The sequence below is a fragment of the Astatotilapia calliptera genome, chromosome 1 (genome assembly GCF_964374335.1).
Source record: "Astatotilapia calliptera chromosome 1, fAstCal68.1, whole genome shotgun sequence".
Lineage (NCBI taxonomy): Eukaryota > Metazoa > Chordata > Actinopteri > Cichliformes > Cichlidae > Astatotilapia > Astatotilapia calliptera.
In genome coordinates, this window is record NC_137422.1 from 13,115,828 (window position 1) to 13,135,231 (window position 19,404).

The 19,404-nt window shown below is 41.7% G+C and overlaps 2 protein-coding genes across 2 annotated transcripts; one reads left to right on the plus strand and one right to left on the minus strand.

The window, feature by feature from the left end:
* Positions 1-11,965: 11,965 nt before the first annotated feature.
* On the minus strand, positions 11,966-17,688 carry tmem208 (transmembrane protein 208). The gene is made up of 6 exons (XM_026163298.2): positions 17,486-17,688; positions 14,272-14,367; positions 13,932-13,991; positions 13,699-13,835; positions 12,728-12,812; positions 11,966-12,642 (listed from the first exon to the last, which is right to left on the minus strand). The coding sequence occupies exons 1-6, from the start codon at positions 17,489-17,491 to the stop codon at positions 12,505-12,507; spliced, it is 522 nt and encodes a 173-aa protein (XP_026019083.1). The 5' UTR covers positions 17,492-17,688; the 3' UTR covers positions 11,966-12,504.
* Positions 17,689-17,825: 137 nt separating this feature from the next.
* On the plus strand, positions 17,826-19,148 carry LOC113019532 (stomatin-like). Its single transcript, XM_026163286.2, has one exon. It carries the CDS (start codon positions 17,826-17,828, stop codon positions 18,678-18,680), a length of 855 nt encoding a protein of 284 aa, XP_026019071.1. The 3' UTR covers positions 18,681-19,148.
* Positions 19,149-19,404: the final 256 nt, after the last annotated feature.

Below are 19,404 nucleotides of genomic sequence, written 5' to 3' on the forward strand. Positions count from 1 at the left end.
CTGGTCTCTGTGACTCCTAACTGGTATTTTAGCAACTCCTTACAATGTGGTGGGGGGAAGTCCACACCTCATAACAGAAGCATTAACCCTGTCTATTCATGGCTTGTCCAGTAATGTGTGCTAGTCCAAGATCAGTGCCTACTGTCTATATGAGAGGAAGTGAGAGTCAAGTTGCAATGGCAGCAGGAGAGAGTTGACAAAGAAGAGGATGCAGTGTCTGTGAGTGGCTACAGCGAGGTTTACTGGGCATCTGTTCAAAATGTGTCCCCCTGTGTAAGTCAATCACAAGCAAATATGCAAAAAGGGAAGAAGGAAGTGATTTGGAAGAGCTTTGTCCTGAGTTTAATGTTTTACAGGTCACTGGAGTCACAGCAGCCATGGAAAACAACAGCCATAAATTATTATTATTATTATCTAAATTTATCACAGACTCCAACAAACCAACAGAAAAATAGAAAAAAATTCAGACGAGCGTTGCTGCAGCCGCTGAGTTAAACACATGAATAAATGTAAAATGTATTCCTGCAAATGCTCAGAAGGGTTTAATAAAACATCAGAGGCAGCAGAAAAACTTTGGGGTCAGGTTTTTGGTATTTTGCATATTAGAAGACAAAAAGCTGTAATGGAAATCCCAAATGAACTCAAACAGTGCTGAACGATCCAAAGTATCGATAGCATCGATATTTGGATATATAATATAAAAAATGTGGATATATAATATATTTCTGATATTGGTTTCAGACTGACACTAGTGTAATAGGAGCAAGATTTTGTTTCTATTGTTTCTATCTTCTAAGTTCACTGTGTAGCTTACTGAATTCTTTAATAAATTATATATATATATATATATATATATATATATATATATATATATATATATATATATATATATATATATATATATATATATATATATATACCTCAAACATGCCTGATTTTTAAACCTTGTTGTGTTGATGTATGTGTATATTTTATTTATAGCCTACAGCACATTTAAACAACAGAAGCTGACCCCAAAATAGTGCTCTTTTTGGAGTTATATTAATTTTGTCATGTTATCACAACAAAGCTCAATTACAATACCCGACTCAGTAAATGTGGTACTGTTGAACCTGCAAGGAAAAACAAATTAGAAGACAAAAGCTCACTGGAAGATGGCTTTTATAAGAATGATCTATTTTATTCAGTTAATGAAGATTATTAATTACATACAAATCTCTTTTTTCCTTTATTATTATGCATTTGATTTTTTTTATCAAACATTTTTCTTGTTTTATTATTATTGTTATTCTTACTGCTTTGTGCAAACTGATCCTCCAAAAGAATATGTGTCAGTAGCACCGTCATCATTTTTGGCAAAAGTGCACCGGTGTGTGTGTGTTGGCGGTGATTTGCGTTGAGAGCGTGGGAAGAGGAGGGTGGTGGTGTGTTAAGGTTGGTGGGAGAGCAGACAGGGTGTCCGGCACCAAACCACCTCCCAAAATAAACGCCGTCCCTGCGTCTCTGTGTCTGTCCAGCGGCAGACCCGCAGGCTCCCTCAGCTCCAGCGGCAGCAGAGTGGAGTCTGGGGCCAGGCGGCCTGTCACAGGAACAACATGTCATCAGCTTCATCGCTCCCCTAATGGCTCTACTCTAGACCAGAGATATGGCAGACAGTATGTTGCCCCACCAAGGCGGCAGTTTACTCTGCAAACACACACACACACACTGTGGCTGTCCACTCCCAGCCATTTACAGGCTAGCAGCGGAGAGACTAGGAGGCCCCCTTATAATAACAGTCAGGGGTGCTGGAGATAATGTCGAGCCAGACCTCTGGACTCAGGCCAGGCTGCCCTCTTAATCAGATGCCCATAGGAAACTCTGCATATGTAAACACTGCCAAGGGTTAGCAACACGGCCAGCGTTTACAGGATTTACCTGCCAGGATCAGCGATCCTGACTTCAAGGAATATTTCAGCATTTAAAAGATGATTTGCTTTCGTGCAAAGATTTACATGAATACCACTCTGCTGCACACGCTGTTGGACATGATTTCACACCCACGTTATGTGGGAGGAAAAGCAGTGATGGGAATGAGGCCCACTTCATGTCATTTGATGACTCGAGTTGTCTGCCGTCGCTCTGCTGGCGCCGCTGTTTCTTACTCAATACCGGAGGCTAAAGTAGTCTTAGCAAATTCACACTTACAAAAATGAAATGACTTGGAGGATAGTTTCAACTTTTAAGGGCCAAGAGAGTCTGCGGCAAAGTGGAGGTATCACTAACTCTGGATTTCAAGTCTCATGTGCATCCCCATTACTGCATCATAGCAGCACTGTCCACTGACAGTGGTTCCCAGTTGCTGTTTGTGATGTTGTCCTATTAAAGCAATTAAGATTATTTTACAGAATCAGTACGTCCAATGATTCCAGAGATTTTAGCCAGCTAAAGCTCCAGTCACAAAGGCGACTCGGCGACGTAAAGGTGGCATACAATCCGTGTGACCTCCAGGAACCATTAAAAGATTGAAATTCACATTTTCATTTGATTGGCGTATTTCCTTATTGACCTGTGGTTGCCAGGGTTCACCAACCAGTCTCTAGGCCTGTGTGACTGGGGTTTAATGTTGGGATTATACTTCCTGACATGTGATAATTGGCACCACCATGGATATGCAGTCAGCGCTGTTGTGTTTTTATTCCAGTCTGCTTGCAATACTGTTGTAATTTACAGTTGATTCGATGGGAAGACATAGACATCCATAAAAGCCTTGCATTTCACCATGTTAAATCTATGAAATTGATTGTGGTGCTATTGGGAACACAATTCCTTCTTTTGATCTTCTGCCTTCAAACATCTTGATTTTTGGCACCAGCAGTAAACCTATGCAGACTCAGAGTGGGGCCCTCTCAGTGGAGGATTAAGGTTTACTGTCCTGAGAACTGGCTGCCCTTATTTCCTAGACATTGTTGTCAAAAGTAGCATTACATCAAAAGTAAAAGTAGGAACCTGCACACTTTAGGCAGATTTCATTGAAATGCATACCTGTTATTTAGTTTTGCATTTTGTAATTAGGTTTTGTTTCTTTGTTTCATTTTGACCTTTTGTTTTTACTTCAGTTTAGTTTCAGGTATTTTCCAGAGTGGGCGTGCATGTTGACTCACAGTCTACAGTCGCCCTGTAGAGTCTCAATAAAAATACCCATCAAAGCTTCATCGAGGAAGCTGTAATAGCATTTAAAAAACTAACTAACTAACAAATACTGAAATTGAGATTTACTTTATTATTATCTTTTTGAATTTTATGTAGTTTTGCACGTTCATCAAATCAGCAAGTTTAACTTCTTGTTTTTCAAAAGTCAAAAAACGAAAACATTTTTAAATTTTTTTTAAGTTTTACTTTTTATTTTAGTTTTAACTATAACAACCTTGGTGTTCGCCGTGTTGCAGGAAGATGTCACTTAACTGCTAGTACTTACTAGACTTATCTACACTGTACGTCCTAATAACAGCTTGCACAAAAAACTACTGATTTGACCTGTTAACTAACTTGAACAGAGGATTTTACACAAGACATCAACGGTTGTTTGCTTTTGGTTGTACATCTGTACTTTTAGTGCTCCAAGTGTTAGCACCAAAGATTTGCTAAACCTTTAACTTTTCCCGTCATAATTGTAACGAGAACCTTGTGTGAATGTTTGGAATCATCACCTCCTGATGTCGACGTACATTTTTTATCTTAAAAAATAAAAAGTACCATAAAAAGTAAAAAGTAAAATCAGCCTATTAAAAACTCACTAATGAACAATTTCATGTTTTCTGATCTGGCTAGGCTTAGCCAGATCAGAAAAAAAGGGGATTGTAGGGACCCTTTTATTTAGCAGTGTGACCATTTTTTTCTAACTGACTAACACTGAACATTTGAATATCCCAAACCCTGAAAACACAAAAATCATGTGTGTGTGTGCTTGTTATCACTATGTCAGTTAAATAAACAGAGCATTTCTCTACTCAGCTACTCAGCACACACTCATCCCCATGTGCTAGACTCCTGGCACCAGGGAGGATCATAATCAAGCCTCATCCTAAACTCACACAGTTCAGCTCAAACACTACAGCCATCCCTTTGAAACTAAACCGGGTTACCCCTTCCATGCATTTCCATGCACCTTTTTCTGCCTTTCTTTCTTCTTCCAGCAGCCACATATTTATTTTTCTTCCTCTGTCCTCGCTGGTCCGACTCTCAGGCTCCCCACTGGGGCTGGACGAGCTGCTGACTGCACTAGTTAGCTCATTAATCACTCGTCTCCACTCCCCCTCCATTCTGAGAAACAGAGTCCCTAATTAATGGAAAGCACTTTATGACAGAACACAGGAGTTTCCTGGAAATTAACCATTAATCTAGACTTCCATTATATGTCTAATAGCATGAGGTGGGCGGGGATGGATCGGTATGAAATGGTGGAAAAAGGCGATCAGCATCACAATGCTAGCCTCAAACCTCAAACAGCCAAACAAAACAAAACAAAAAACACAAAAATACTCCAGCACCAGCTGTGTGGTCAAAGAAACAATTCATAGGATTTGATCATTTTAACTTAATAAACCAGGATTACATGAAACATGAAGTCTTAAGAGTCTGAGCTCTCACCGAACATTGCAATGACACGCTAAGACCATCAGGATTTTTTAAATTTTATCTCTGGATCAATCTCAATGGAAACTGTTCAGCATAAATTACCCTTGATTTAATATCCTATTACACTTAAAGTGTACAATATCCTTCCTCATCATCCAGTTAAGTATGTATTTCCTCAGAACCCGTGTTGCATATCATGCTCTTCTTTGTTTCTTTCCTTGATGCGTATCTTTACTTTGATTTCTAATCCATGCAGAAAAAGCCAAACATTACATTGTAACCTTAAGAATGCATGAAAGCGCGTATGTTTTCCCAAACAGGGTTTGCGCTGACACAGACCTTTCCCTGCCATCTTGCTTCTTCTGAATCAGCAACCTCTCTTTAGTTGTGTAAACATATGCAAAATTAAAACCATCACAAACAAAATCGAGCATGACATTCTCCTTAACCTATGATGTAAGTACCAAAATGATGAGCCTGAATCTGGTCCTGGGGTTTAGTGAGGCCAAAGGTTGAAGAATATCACATTTGTACATTTGTTTACTTTCACAGTATTGTCGTTTGTTTAGACTTGCATTGGGGAGAATAGTATCTAAGAAAACGTGGAAGGAAACTGAATGAAAACAAAGGAAAAGGAAGGGAGCCCAGTGTGATGGAGACTGTCTCTTACTGATCCTGGTTCAGTGTGAGGCGTTCAGACAGTGGCGCCACTGCCACAGCTAATCCATGATTGCTCACAGAGGGTTGTGTATTTATTTATTTCTGAGAAACAACCAAACAAAATAATAAATGGGGCTCGGAGAACTGCTGTGTTGTTATCGCGACTTAAAATCAGCAAGTGATCCTCGCTGAGGTCATGTTGTTCAAGTACTTGAAAACATCTATTTACAAGGTCACATCACTGGATCAAAGGCTGCAGGGTGCCTTTTTATAAATTTATCAGAGAGAAGCAACAGAAAGATAAAAGAGGCAAGGAGCGATGGAGAGCAGATGCAACAGATATTAACATCCAGATTCTAATCATCATGGCTTTTGGCTGGTGCCTTAGAAAAAGTCCACCAGGCTGGCAGCAAATCAAACAAATCAAACAATTTAATAAATAATAATAAACATAGACTGTAAATTGAAGATGGGTATGAAATGTCACGCTCTAGGTTGTCTCAACGTTAACATCATGGCTGTCCCTGATCCCATAGCATTTAAAAAATCATTACCTCTGTTAAAATGACACAACATTATCTCATATTTCATGATTTTTCCTAAAATTAGCTTATTAATTAAATAGTGAATTGTGGTGTTTGTGCACGATAAAAAGGAAAAACAAATCAGAGATCGAGTCAGAGATTTGATGTTGCGAGCACAGGGGCAGAGACGGGAGGGTGTCACTGAATGCATGGAGAACTGTCTGACTGTTCTGAGCAGCAGAGGAACCGTAGCTGAACTTAGCAGGCAATCCAAAGTGTGGAGATTTCATCTGAGTAAATAAAGACTGAAATCCAAAGCAGAACAACCAAACTGGTCAGGTTTCAGGCCTGGGCAGAGCTGAGGAGGTGATGCTGCACACTGAGGCGGAGCAGTGTGAACCTGAAGCTGTGGCTGCAGGTCCGGTGATCTCAGGAAGATATGGACGAGATGAGAAACTTTGACTTACAGTGATGAATTGTAATTGTAATTACAGTAATTAATGTATTTAAAATATGTTTCCTACGTTTTTGTCGCCAGTGAAGTCAATTTTAAAATATAGTTTTTATGCAGCTTTATTTTAGCTCAACTTTATTTTCACTTTCCATAAAGTTCTTTTTATGTAATAATTATGATTAATAAACAAGTAAAGGTTCAAGGTTCTTTATTTGTCACATGCATAGTTATACAAGTATAACACACAGTGAAATGTAGCCTGACACGCTCCTCGACATGTGCAAAAATTGGGGGGGGGGGGGGGGGGGGGTGTAGAGGAAGAACATACATATATATATATATATATATATATACATATATATATATATATATATATATACATACATATATATATATATATATATATATATATATACATACATATATATATATACATATATATATATATATATATATATATATATATATATATATATATATATATTTATTAACGCCATAACCGCATTAACGCAGAAAATCTCCGTTAGCGAGTTAACACGGATTGCCCTGTGCGTGGGGCTGCATGGCGCTAATGCGTCGACGTGTTAATGTGGTTATGGTGTTAAGATCATTTTAACGAGATTGATGCTGACAGCACTAATAATAATAGCATGCCATATAATTCTTCATAATATTGTATTAAAATTCTTAAAAATGCACTGCATTAGCAATAGGTAAAACTCATACTTCCTGAGATGAAGCCTAGCGGTAAGCTAGTAGCTACAGCTACACGTCATGGCACCCACTAGCCATGCTACTAATAATGCAAACTATAGGGCTTAATATTTAAATTCTAAGAAGAAGAAGAAGAAACACTGTAGAATTTTTATAAAAGGGAAATTGTGGACAGTCTCTGTGGAGACCTGACACGAGCTCACAGTAGTTATGCCCGTCTTCTGCATACAGTCTATAGTTGCTGCTAATTTTGTTTTGTTTTGTTTGTTTTTAGCCACAGATGATTAGATGATCTGTCTGGGGACCTTTAATGCATCTAGCATTAATCTCCATCTGCCTCTTTTATCACTTTTCTGTTGTCTGCTTATATAGACATAGACAAGGCGCTTGGGCATTTTAATACAGGAGTCTCCCTTTTGGAGAGGACCTCAAGAAATTAAAATCTTTGGCACTTTTCCTTTGGCATCATTTTGTAGCCTGGGAGGTTACTGCTAGGTTGTAAATCTTTATAAACAAAGGTGTTCACAGTAAAGCAAACTGTGAATTAGCATATTTTTTCCAAAAAAGCTGAACAATGTAATGAAACTCACAAACAGACCAAGTTGGTGCTTCGAATTTCAGATTTTTTTATGGTTACATTAATAGATTTTTACATATTACAGAACATTTTTTTTTTCAAACTGCTTAAATTGCTTTTTATATTTGTGCTGTTTTATTATCAGCTTGTCAAGCCACGAGGACATTTGCTACAACACGCATCCAGGTAATACACGGTGTCACAAAACATAATTTGGCGAGCATTTTTTTTAACAGCGTGTACAAGTTTTGACAAACTCTGCGTGTAGTTTATTGTACGGTGAATTATTTATGATCAATTTAGCTCCAGAGGAGAACATTCATCACAATCTTGACGTTTCTGCTATTATGCTGATTTGTAGGCCTATCCTCTCATATCCTCCGATACATGTACGTACAAACGAAGTTTCATGGGGTTGCTAAGGCCAGCGAGTGCAAAATACAACCTGAATGCTCTAAAGCATTCATTGTGTGCAATGTGTGATAATTAAATTAGACTATAAACTGATGTTATTAAAAAGCGTGACACATTTAATTTATTAATTTTTTTTATTGTTTTTGACCTGCGTCCAAGTATCAGACCATCAAACAAAAATATTGCAAAGCAGGCTACTGTTTTATTGCACTCAATGAATTCCTTGTCAGAGTCTGGCACCTGCTTTGCCCACAGTACAGCTTAGCTGCCAGTAATTTGGTTGGTTGATGGTAGCAGCAGGTGTAGCCCCGAGCTATTAGATGAGGTTCAAATTTCAGCCACGCCGTGTTTCAGAGCAATAGAAGGCTTGATAAAGAGGTTTCTTCATATCTAGTAAAAAATAAAACAAAACGAAAGCAAAATCGGGAATTTCCAGGACTTATAAAAAGAAATGTATTCGGTACGTCTGTGGGTTAGTCCAACGTCACATTTTGTGGCCTTATTTTGAAATGTGCGCTTTGAAATATGAGAAAACATCCACTGCGCGGCAGCTCCCTGGACAAAAATACCATGCTGATGTCAGAGGTGAGAGGGAAACAAGCATGAGTACTTCGAGATGATTGGAAGTTAACAGTAACTTAAATAACCACTTGTTACAACTAATGTACGCAGCAGACCATCTCTGACGCCCAACATGTCGAACCTCGAAGCAGATGGGCTACAGCAGCAGAAGACCACACCTGCTGCAACTCCCATTAGCCAAGAACAAGAAACTGAGGCTACAGTTCAGTCAGAATTTAGTGAAAGCAACATAAAAGCATAGATTCATCCTGCCTTGTATCCACAGTTCAGGCTACGTGTGTTGTAATGGTGTGGGGGATATGTTCTTAGCACACTCTGGGCCCCCTGGTACCAAATGAGCACCGTTTAAATACCACAGTCTATCTGAGCAGTGTTGTTGACCACGTCCATCCTTTTTGAGACCCATCTTCTGCTGGATAACGCTCCATGTCACAAAGCTCAGATCATCTCAAACTGGTTTCATGAACATCACAGTAAGTCAGCTGGACTCAATTGACCTCCAAGTCACCTGATCTCAATCCAACAGATGCCGTCACGTTTACATGAAATGTTTCCAGCAACTTGTTGAATCCGTTTCAAACAAGCTGGCAGGGAAATCGGGGGGGGGGGGGGGGGGGGTCATCTCTGATGGGACTCTAATGCTCAAGAACACAGAGTTATGTTTCTCTTTAGAAGACAAGGACACCTTTCTTAGCTGTAAATAAAACTTTTTGGCATAAACCAAAGCGAAGTCACTACCATGATACGTGTTTTTGTGTGTGTAACAGTGTCTGAGACAGATGTATGTCCCCGCAACATGAGCATTACAAGCACACAAACAAACCGACACACCCACGCAGAGTCAAATGCAGCAGGAATTCTCGACGGCCTTTTAAGGCCACAGCGGGAGACGTTAACGCTGCCTCGCCGGTGACATCTTTATGCTCGAAGATGATTCTTATTAGGAAAAGAAATCGCAGCGATCGTGGTCTAAGTGAAAAATTAGCGCCATAAACCTCGAGCCGTCCGTAGTGTGTGGCTCGGTTTAGTCAAAACAGGACTGGACTACACCCACGGCTCTGCCAAACACACTGAGAGCTCTGATTCTGTTTACACAGCGGAGGCTGAATGCTCAAGGAAACACACTCAACATCGCGTGTAATTGCTTTGTAAGTGATTCTCTCGCTTGACTTCAAAGACGAGAAGAGCCGCAGTTCAAAGGTCAGAGGCTCGACTGCTGCCCAAATGCTCCCAATTTCCTGTTTCGTCTAGTGGCGTGAGCCCAAAGGGAGCCACAATGTGATGGCCACCTTCTGCTCAAGGCGAGGAGTCAAGAAGCTCCATTTGTGTCTGCTCATCCTTCTGTTAATCTCATGATTGTTGAGCTCGTGCTTTTTTCCTTTCCTCTCCGAGTTTATGATGGGTTTAAGCCTTTTAAAGGTTATACCATACAAAGTTACACAAGAAGCCTATGGAATGCAGCTTTAACTCCCTTATTTCATCTTGTCAGGATAAACCCTGTTTTACTGCCACGGTAAACAACATCCTCGCTCTCCCACTCTTCCCCCCCCCTTCCATCTTAAATCAGCAGCTGCGATAGGGATGTTCACATGCAGCACTGTGCTTTTTTCCATACTGTTGTACTTTACAGTAAAAAGCGAGACGACTTCATGTTATAGAGAAAAGGGGAAAGTTTGAGCCTGCAGAAAAAGACGTTTTCCTGTCTGTCTCAGGTTTCTCGCTGAACTCGCTGCACGGTTAGAACGAACATCAAATTTCGGTACATCTTATTATAGAAAGCACAACAGTCAGAAAACACAAAGTACACATGCAAGCCCCTTTGGGGGGGGGGGGGGGGGGGGGGGGTTATGTGCGTGTGAGTGGCCCCGGCACTAAATTACACTGCAACATGCTCCCTCTCAAAGCCCACATCTGGGATTGGCCTTGACAACTGGATGCTGTGCTGCTCTAATTTTGGTTACTTTTGTTTATAACCCTATAATAGAGACAGTACAGGACCACAGGGCTGGGATGAAGGAGGACAGGACACAGGCAAAGTAAAAGCAGTTATTTTTAAAAAGCCTGTGGGGACACTGACTTTTTAGGAAAAGCATGAAGTTATATAAAATAAATAAAGCTGGTTAAATTCATTTTTGGGGGGTTTGTTTTGTTTGTAGATGCTTTTTCTCTTCTGTTTCCTTATAAAAGGATTCACACCATCACAGCAGTTCCCCGTCAAACCCGACGACTGCAGGTCGTAGCTTGTTGCGTTGGGTAAGCATGAACAGAACAACAATGCCAATCTGTAATTACACTGGAAGCAGATCAGGGCTTTGCCAGCCTACTTGCGCTCTTTGGAGTTTCAACATAATCACTAAATTCACTTTACTAGCAACGGTTAGATGGTGCAGAGCAGGCTTTTAAACCAACAGCATCTCATTTCTCAATTGCTGCTGACTCGGGTCACATTTTTTCAGTCTTCTGTCGTCCAGCTTTGGTGACAGTGTGGAAACTGTAAGCTCAGTTACCTGTTCTTAGGACAGTGTGATCTTCTGCTGCTGTAGCCTGTGTGCATCCAGGTTCAGTGTTCACTGTTCGGAGGTGCTCTTCTGCATACCTTGGTTTTAATGAGTGGCTATCTGAGTTCAGCTCAGCTCAAAGCCGTCTGGTCGTTCTCCTCTGACCTCCAACATCAAGGCATTTTCACCCAGAGAACTGCTGCTTACTGGATACTTTCTCTTTTTCCAAACATTCCCTATAAACTCCACAGATGGTTGTGTGGGAAAACTCTAGTAGATAAAATCATCCCTGTTGCCCGTTCTGATGTTTGATTTGAACTTCAGGAGGTCCTCTTGACCACATGTTGAGTTGTTGCCACGTGATTAGCTGATGAGATATATTCATTTACAAGCAGTTGAACCCAATTAACCTAATGAATTCGCTGGTGAGTGGATGTGAGTTGAGAACAAGCTTAAAAACTGTATCATAGTTAGTTTGAAATAAATGGATGTCATGTGGATAATAGTACTGTTAGTTGTTTTATATAAGAGTTTCTGTAAACCATTTTCCTCCTCTGGCATTTCACAAAATGAATTCGTGAATTTAATAATCCTTATTATAACCGACCATTACAATTACTCATGTTTCTCTTTGTCTAAACTAGGCCATGAATATTTGATTGCAAATGACCGTGTCCTATGTGGATCATCTGGCTTCAGCTTTTGCCAAACATGACATTTTTCTTCTTCTTGGATTGATTTTAAAATCCGACATTTCTCTGAGAGTTACATTTTAAACCCATGAAACACCTGTCAGGTTTATTTACACCAAAACCTAATTTTAGTCTCGTAAGGAAACTGATAATCATCTCTCAATCCTTTAGTCGCGTTTAAGCCAAACATTACGTCTGCAAATAAATAAAATTTTAAACTCGAGACACTGAAGGAAGATTTCTTTTGTTTATTGCAAAATTGTTTCAATTTTCTTATTAAAACTCACTGGCATTCAGTTGATTTGACGACAGCAATAACTCATAAACGTCTCTTGATTCTCCGATGAATGCTCACAGTTTTTGAAAAATAAAACAAACCGTGCACCACAATAAAAGCGGCACTGACAGATTCAAAGAAATTTGGACTCATCTTGCTGTGGAACTGAAATCTGACTCACTGTAACTCAAACCTGCATGGGACAGCGCAGCAGCATTGTGCAACAGCAAAACCCCTAATCTCTGCCTGGGGACAAATTACATTTGGGCTGTAATATTATCTAAATAAGGAATAATTTGTTTCATAACTTCGGGAGAAAACTCAATCACAGGAGAGCAGAAAGAAAGCAAACACGGAAAACGAGATTCCACAAGATCAGATCTGGATTGAGTTTAATTTAATAACTAAATTTCTTCCTGAATAACTTATGAATTCCTCGCCATCTTCTAGATTAGATTCTGCGTATAAAAATACTGCTTCGCCTGCTCTGCAGCATCAGAATCGTCTCATCTGCCTGCGCTCTTGTCTTCTCTGCTTCTTCTCGTTCACCTCCTCCGGCGCCGACGGGCTTTCTGCCATAAACCAGGGGCCCAGGAAGTTTACCCACAGCAAGTAGAGGGCACGGGCCGGGGCCTGGCACACACACACAGGACAAACTTAAATTATGACGTGTGTGGAAAACAAAATGAAAAGAAGTCGGGACTACAAAAGCTCTTACCAGCAGCCAGAGATACCAGAAGTAAGAGGAGATGGTGCTGAGCACTTGCACTATGGCTGTGAGCAGGATCACGTCCTTCAGGTGTCTAAAACCAGAATTAATCATCACTGAAAAAGAACATGTGACCACAGCAAAGGACACAGAGCTCTCATCAGGCCGCCTGGACCTTTGCACACGTGCCACGGTTCAGGTGGTTTCCAGCAAATGTTTCACCTTGGGCTCCTCGAGGCGTTACAGTAAAGCCACATTCACAGTCTCATCTTGGAGTCTCGACATGGAGTACAACCACATGAATGTCTTTTGGGGTTTTTTAAAGTACAAGCGTGTTACTGGCAACACTCCTGACCTCAGGCGCCACCTTCAGGCCTGCACACTGGACTCTTCCTATGTTTTCATCCGCAATGAGGTTCCTCCTCACAAAAAAGTCAGGTCGGGCAGACACAGAGGTTGATGATTTGTGATGGACAATTTAGAGGTCCATCACCACTAGAGATTCTCTATTGATGTCTGGAGAACACGGCGTTGTACGGGACAGCAGCCAAATCTAAATCTGGTGAAGCCTTTGCTTGAAATTGAACTACTTTTATAAAGCGCTCAAAAAGATGAAGGAGCACTTTTTAATCAGACTATAGCATCAAGTCAGTTAAAGTTGTGGGATATTGATCTGGTCAGGATGTTAATCGGTTTCAGCTGCTTTGGTCTTTATGAAATTATCAACAGGTGCACTAGAGGGGCGACGATGAGCCTCCTTTCATTTGTTGAGCAGTATATTAATTGTGTCATTTTTTTTTTTCAAAGACAAAAAATGCTGTGAGAGTTCATGCATGTTGTTAAGTGGAAAAACACCAAAAACTCTGTTTAGTTTCCACAATGCACAAGTAGGACAGATATACCACCGCACTTCAACAAAAGCTGGAAATGCCTCACACACCTCACTGGACGGTGTGAGACATCTTGGAGGGACGACTTACTCTGCCATTCCCTGCTCCATGTTTAGGTCTATCCCTCCGTCCAGGAGACTTCCGTCGTCAGCAAACGCCGGCTTGGCCATGGCTGCCATGGAGCGGTAACTCCCGACGTACACCGCCAACGCGAACACGAGCAGCAACTGCCAGAGGAGTCGTAGAAGAGTTTTAAAGCCAGAAACATTCAATCCTATTTGCGGACATTCACAGTTTAAATTATGGTCTTTAAATAAACTCACCCATGTCCAAAATGTGGACGAACTGTAGAAAACCAAGAAATTTACAGCGGCGTATATCGCCTGCAGAGGAGCACAAGAGACCTGCGATCACTATTTCAAACAAATTATGAATTACATTTTTTTAAAATAAAAAATGCACCTAAATCAATATATAAACACCCAAATCCTACAGTCAGGACTTAAACTGATATTAGATCTGAGTGTCCCAAATAGTCAAAGCCTCAGAAAATGAAGTGTGAACACACTTTGATCCCCTACGAATCAATTTCTCACCCTGGAGACCCTGTAAAGGCCTGAAAACATGACTGAAAACATCCAACAACAACACAGGGCCTCTTACATTCGCTCCGAGGATGACTCTCGTGTAGAACTTCAGAGTGGCTTCATTCTCCTCGTAGATCTGCTTCTTTCCCTTCGTGCCAACTTTACCTTTGGGCTGATGGGCAAAACACAGAGGGCAATGACAGTGTTACCATACGTATCCAAGCATTTTAATTAAGGCAGGCGCAAAAGCTTTCAGATACTTCTTTCTTACTGTATGGTGTTTGGCTGGATCTATCAGCTTCTACCATAAATATCTGAAATAGAAGAACTCAACTCATCTAAAGCACCAATGTGTGTACGTCTTCAGAGTTATTAGATCTACAACTAGGTAGGGAACAATGTCTTAAAATGAGCAGGTAATCTTAGCGAAGATGTCACCTCTGGACTCGAGCTTCTCTCCAGTGATGATAAAGCACCACAAGACAGTAACACAGTGGTTGTTCCACTGGCCCCACTTACATTTGGACATAAAGCATATGGACTAGGGCTGTGCGATATGACCAAAATCTCATATCCCAATATAAAACATCTATCGTCCCAATAACGAAAAAATGTAATATTTTCTGTAAATTCTGTGACTCTCGGGTAGGTGAATTGTCTCCAGCTAGGCGTCGCTTACCTGGAGTAGAGTGTTTTAACCGATGCATGAAACTACACATTTTTAGACATTTTAGACACTTTTAGACAGGTTGTAACGTTCGCCGTTTTCTTTGTATTTCTTACACGGCGTGCTGCAGGGAAAAGCCTGTTCTAACGTTTGAGTCTAAGGTTTATTTTTTAGCACCTGACGACTCTTTTTTTGCTTCTCATCCGTCAATACTCTGCATACTTTTTCACGTGATTCCGTTTATTTTGAAAGGTCTCAACAGGATCTTGAGCTTTATTGTGAAAGGTTTATGTAGAAATAAACAAGCGGACATGCGATGGTTTTACCGTCGTTGTTGCTAACAACAACGCATAAAAACAGGCGCTTGTCCATCCCTAGTGTTGCTATATAAAATATAAGAGAAAGAGAAAACTTTAAGAAATTAATATAGCCACTACAGTGACCATCAAAATAATGAAAAGATATTGCCGTAAACAGTTTATTTTGCGACACCACGAAATAAACGATAGCGTAAAATGAAACGATAGACGTTTTTATATCGTCATCCGATATATATCGTTATATGAACAGTCCAAATTTTGGACTACACTTCATTTTCCCCAAAATTAATGTAAACACTTTAAAGCACATTTTTCACGCTTTTCCAACCAGCCAGAGGCCAGCCAAGTATTGTGAGTTTTCGAACACCTCTGGTTAAGAAATAGCATTAAAAAAAAACGCCGTTTAATTATTCAAAAAGGGCGCCTTTACTCCTCGCAAAGGGGCGATAGAAAACCGTTCAGTGCCTTTGCAATCCCCAAAATGCGCTGTTATGATGTCGGGGCAGCATGGGTATGTGCAACTTGTTTTTTTGCGGATGCCATGATGCTGACCCTACCACGATGCCGCCCTGGGCAACTCCCCATGTCGCCCATATCTAAGACCGCTACTGGTTGTACGATTTACAAATGCATGAGCATACACTCAGAACGTTAATTCACTTCTTCAGTCCATTAAATACGACGTTACTATGATATAAAAACAAAAACAAAATTAGGTTAAAAAAGTGCGTCCTACAGAAGGAACACAGATTAAAGCTTCCACTCACATGAAACCTTTTCATTATGTTTTCAACTGATGATATCTGACATGATGCACAATAACTAAATATCAGTGTAGGGGTACAGTATCAGTAATGAATGAAGTGTGAAGGTTTTAGCAGATAAATGTAAACGTCTTTGTCAAGATCAATTTTGTCTTCAATGTAAAATATGATTTTAATGCACATTTTTATGTGATTACATTAAAAGTTTGCCTTTGCTCTGTTTATTGTTCCCTCTGCAAAAATACAGGCCCGAATCAAAAGATGTTTAAATACCTTCTTCTTCTTCATCTGCCTCCATCTCACCCTATCCCTAGCATCCCCCTTTATCACACCAACACTCTGTGCGTCCTCCTTCACTACATCCATGAACCTTCTCTGTGCTCCTGCTCTTTTCCTCCTGCCCGGCAGCTCCATCTTCAGCATCCTTTATTAAATATATCCTCTATACATGTCCGAACCATCTCAGCCTTGCTTCTCTAACTTTGTCTCCGAACTGCTCGACCTGTGCTGTAACTCTGATGTACTCATTTCTAATCTTGCCCATCCTGGTCACTCCCAATGAAACTCTTAGCATCTCCATCTCAGACACCTCTACCTCCTGCTATTCTTCAGCCACAGATCATCCCTGATACTCATCTCCACCTGCTCTACTCTCTTCTTCACCTCTCTCCGTTGTCTTGTATGACTGACTCCAGGTATTTAAACTCATCTACCTTCAGTATCTGTCTGATGCAGGGCAGTGCGTCAGCAAGAAGGTCCTGCGTTCAAACCTTTTGGCTGGCTGGTGCCTGTCTGTATGAAACGCTTCTCCCATACTGCCGATACCAATTCTTTTAACCTGTACAGGCAGCTTATGTAGGGGAGAGCGGTGTGTCATGATTTATGACATGAATCATCATCAATTTGCATATTCTGAACACATTTTAATGACCACCAAATCACTGTGATTTTTACTTAGTAAAATGAGTTAACACAACAAAACACACCTTTCAGCTTTTCATGTATTTTGGGGACCTGGAGTGTAAATGTGCCTGTCTTTAAAGCACTTTGGGCTTCAGGGACAGGGCAGCTTCTGTGGTATCAATGTGGCCATAAGGTGTAAATAAAATAAAACAGACATGGGACTCAAAACGAAAAGGTTCAGACATTTTTTCATAGTGTATATTTGAGGTATTTCTCTTTAATTTCCCCCCATAATTATGATAATAATTTAACACAGCTGAACTGAATCGGATAGAAACAAAGTATCCGCGCTAGTGTCCAATACCAGCGTCGGTATCGACACTCCCGATACATGGATCGATCCCTTCCACCAGTACTGCATAGCAGCACGCGTGAACGAAGCCGGGGTGGGAGAGATCAAACGTGAGAAAGTGACAGAAATTAGATTCTTGTGTTGAGTTTGTTTTCACGCCATCGCAGAACAAACCGCAGGCTTCTGATGCTCTCTGCAGCTGAGTCGGTGCATCAGCTGCGGTACAGCATTGAGGAAATGTGGAAGTGAACTACTCAGCTCTGCCGCATGTGTGTGTGCCTCACCGCCATTCGCTCTCCGGACCGGTGCTGCTGCTGCTCTCCTCCGCTGCCGTCTTCTTGGACATCGACCTCCGAGCCGCCGCTGCCGCTCTGCTCGTTACTGCATTAAACCCGTCCAGACTCTTGAAACACATCAGCACTCACGGCTTGTGTGGGGAATAGCAACACATCCGGCGCACGATTATGGCATCATCAGCTCCATTTCCGTCTCCCGCGTCTTTGCGTAATCGTTGTGTAGTTTTTTTCTGTTTGTGTTTTTTCAGGAGTGCGCAGCAGCTGCTCCAGTAAACTACTGCCATCTTTACCTCAGCTTAACAGTTAGTTCAGATTTTGGGCCCAGACAATGGCTGGCGACAACGAGGACACCGCCCTGAAAGAAGCCAGGAGACGCGAGCGTCAGGTAACTTTGGAGAATACTGACTCGGACATCGGGTTTTGCGGCTGGCTGCTGGTCGGCCTCTCCCTCCTCCTCGTGCTGCTCACCCTGCCCTTATCTATCTGGATGTGCATCAAGATCGTGAAGGAGTACGAGAGGGCCATTATCTTCCGCCTGGGGCGCATTTTGCGTGGTGGAGCCAAAGGACCGGGTTTGTTCTTCATCGTGCCGTGCACCGACAGCTTCATTAACGTGGACATGCGCACCATCACCTTCGACATCCCACCTCAAGAGGTTCTGACCAAAGACTCGGTGACAGTGAGCGTTGATGGCGTGGTCTACTATCGCGTCCAGAATGCCACCCTGGCTGTGGCCAACATCACTAACGCGGATGCAGCCACGCGCCTGCTGGCCCAGACCACCCTGAGGAACGTGCTGGGCACCAAGAACCTGGCCGAGATCCTGTCCGACCGCGAGGAGATCGCGCACAGCATGCAGTCGTCACTGGATGACGCCACGGATGACTGGGGAATCAAGGTGGAGAGGGTGGAGATCAAAGATGTGAAGCTGCCCCTCCAGCTCCAGAGAGCCATGGCGGCTGAGGCAGAGGCGAGTCGCGAGGCCAGAGCCAAGGTGATCGCCGCCGAGGGGGAGATGAACGCGTCGCGGGCGCTCAAGGAGGCCTCCCTGGTGATCGCAGAGTCTCCGTCCGCCCTGCAGCTGCGCTACCTGCAGACCCTCAACACCATCGCTGCCGAGAAGAACTCCACCATCATTTTCCCGCTGCCGCTGGAGATGATGCAGGGCCTCATCAAACACTGAGGAGGCTAAAATCCACACACTAACACAGCACGGATCACCTGACATATTACACAGTCCCTCCCTCTGTTAGGCATTCCTCTGTAACCATCAGGTAACCGAGTGGGCTTATTTTCAAGGTTTCCTATTAATAAGCCACGAATTAGTAATTATTGGTGTGGCACAGCTGATAGAAAGTTATTATATATAACACTGCTGGGGTGGGTTTTATTGTGAATTTCCACTTGTGGTGTTTTGCAGTGAACCATGGCAAACACACCTACAGCAGCCCGATTTACTGCTGTAGAAGCCTTGAGGCAAAGCCTAAGCCAAACCCCTGTTTTACATAGCAGGGATTGAAACCCATAATTAATTATATTAGGGCATTTTACAAGATATGTCATAGATTAAAAAATAAATAAACTGGGATGAACACAAATAGAGTCATTATATTTAAAAAAAAGCAGTCATAAATGACTCCAGTCTGTCATTTACATAGCTCTGTGGCTGTGGAATTAAACCACTAGTGCTAAGATGATGCTTGGTGAGTTGCTCCCTGTGGTTTATAATACACTGCATTGAGACGGTGGCATTTTTATTTCCTTCTTTCATCTGAACCTAGCCTGCTGTGTTTAACCAGCAGCAACACTCACACATAGATCAGGAAATAATAACTATATTTTCTTTTAGCAAAGCAAGTTTGCTCACTTCACTTTGCTGTTTAGCTGACCAGCCTCAGCTCTCCATC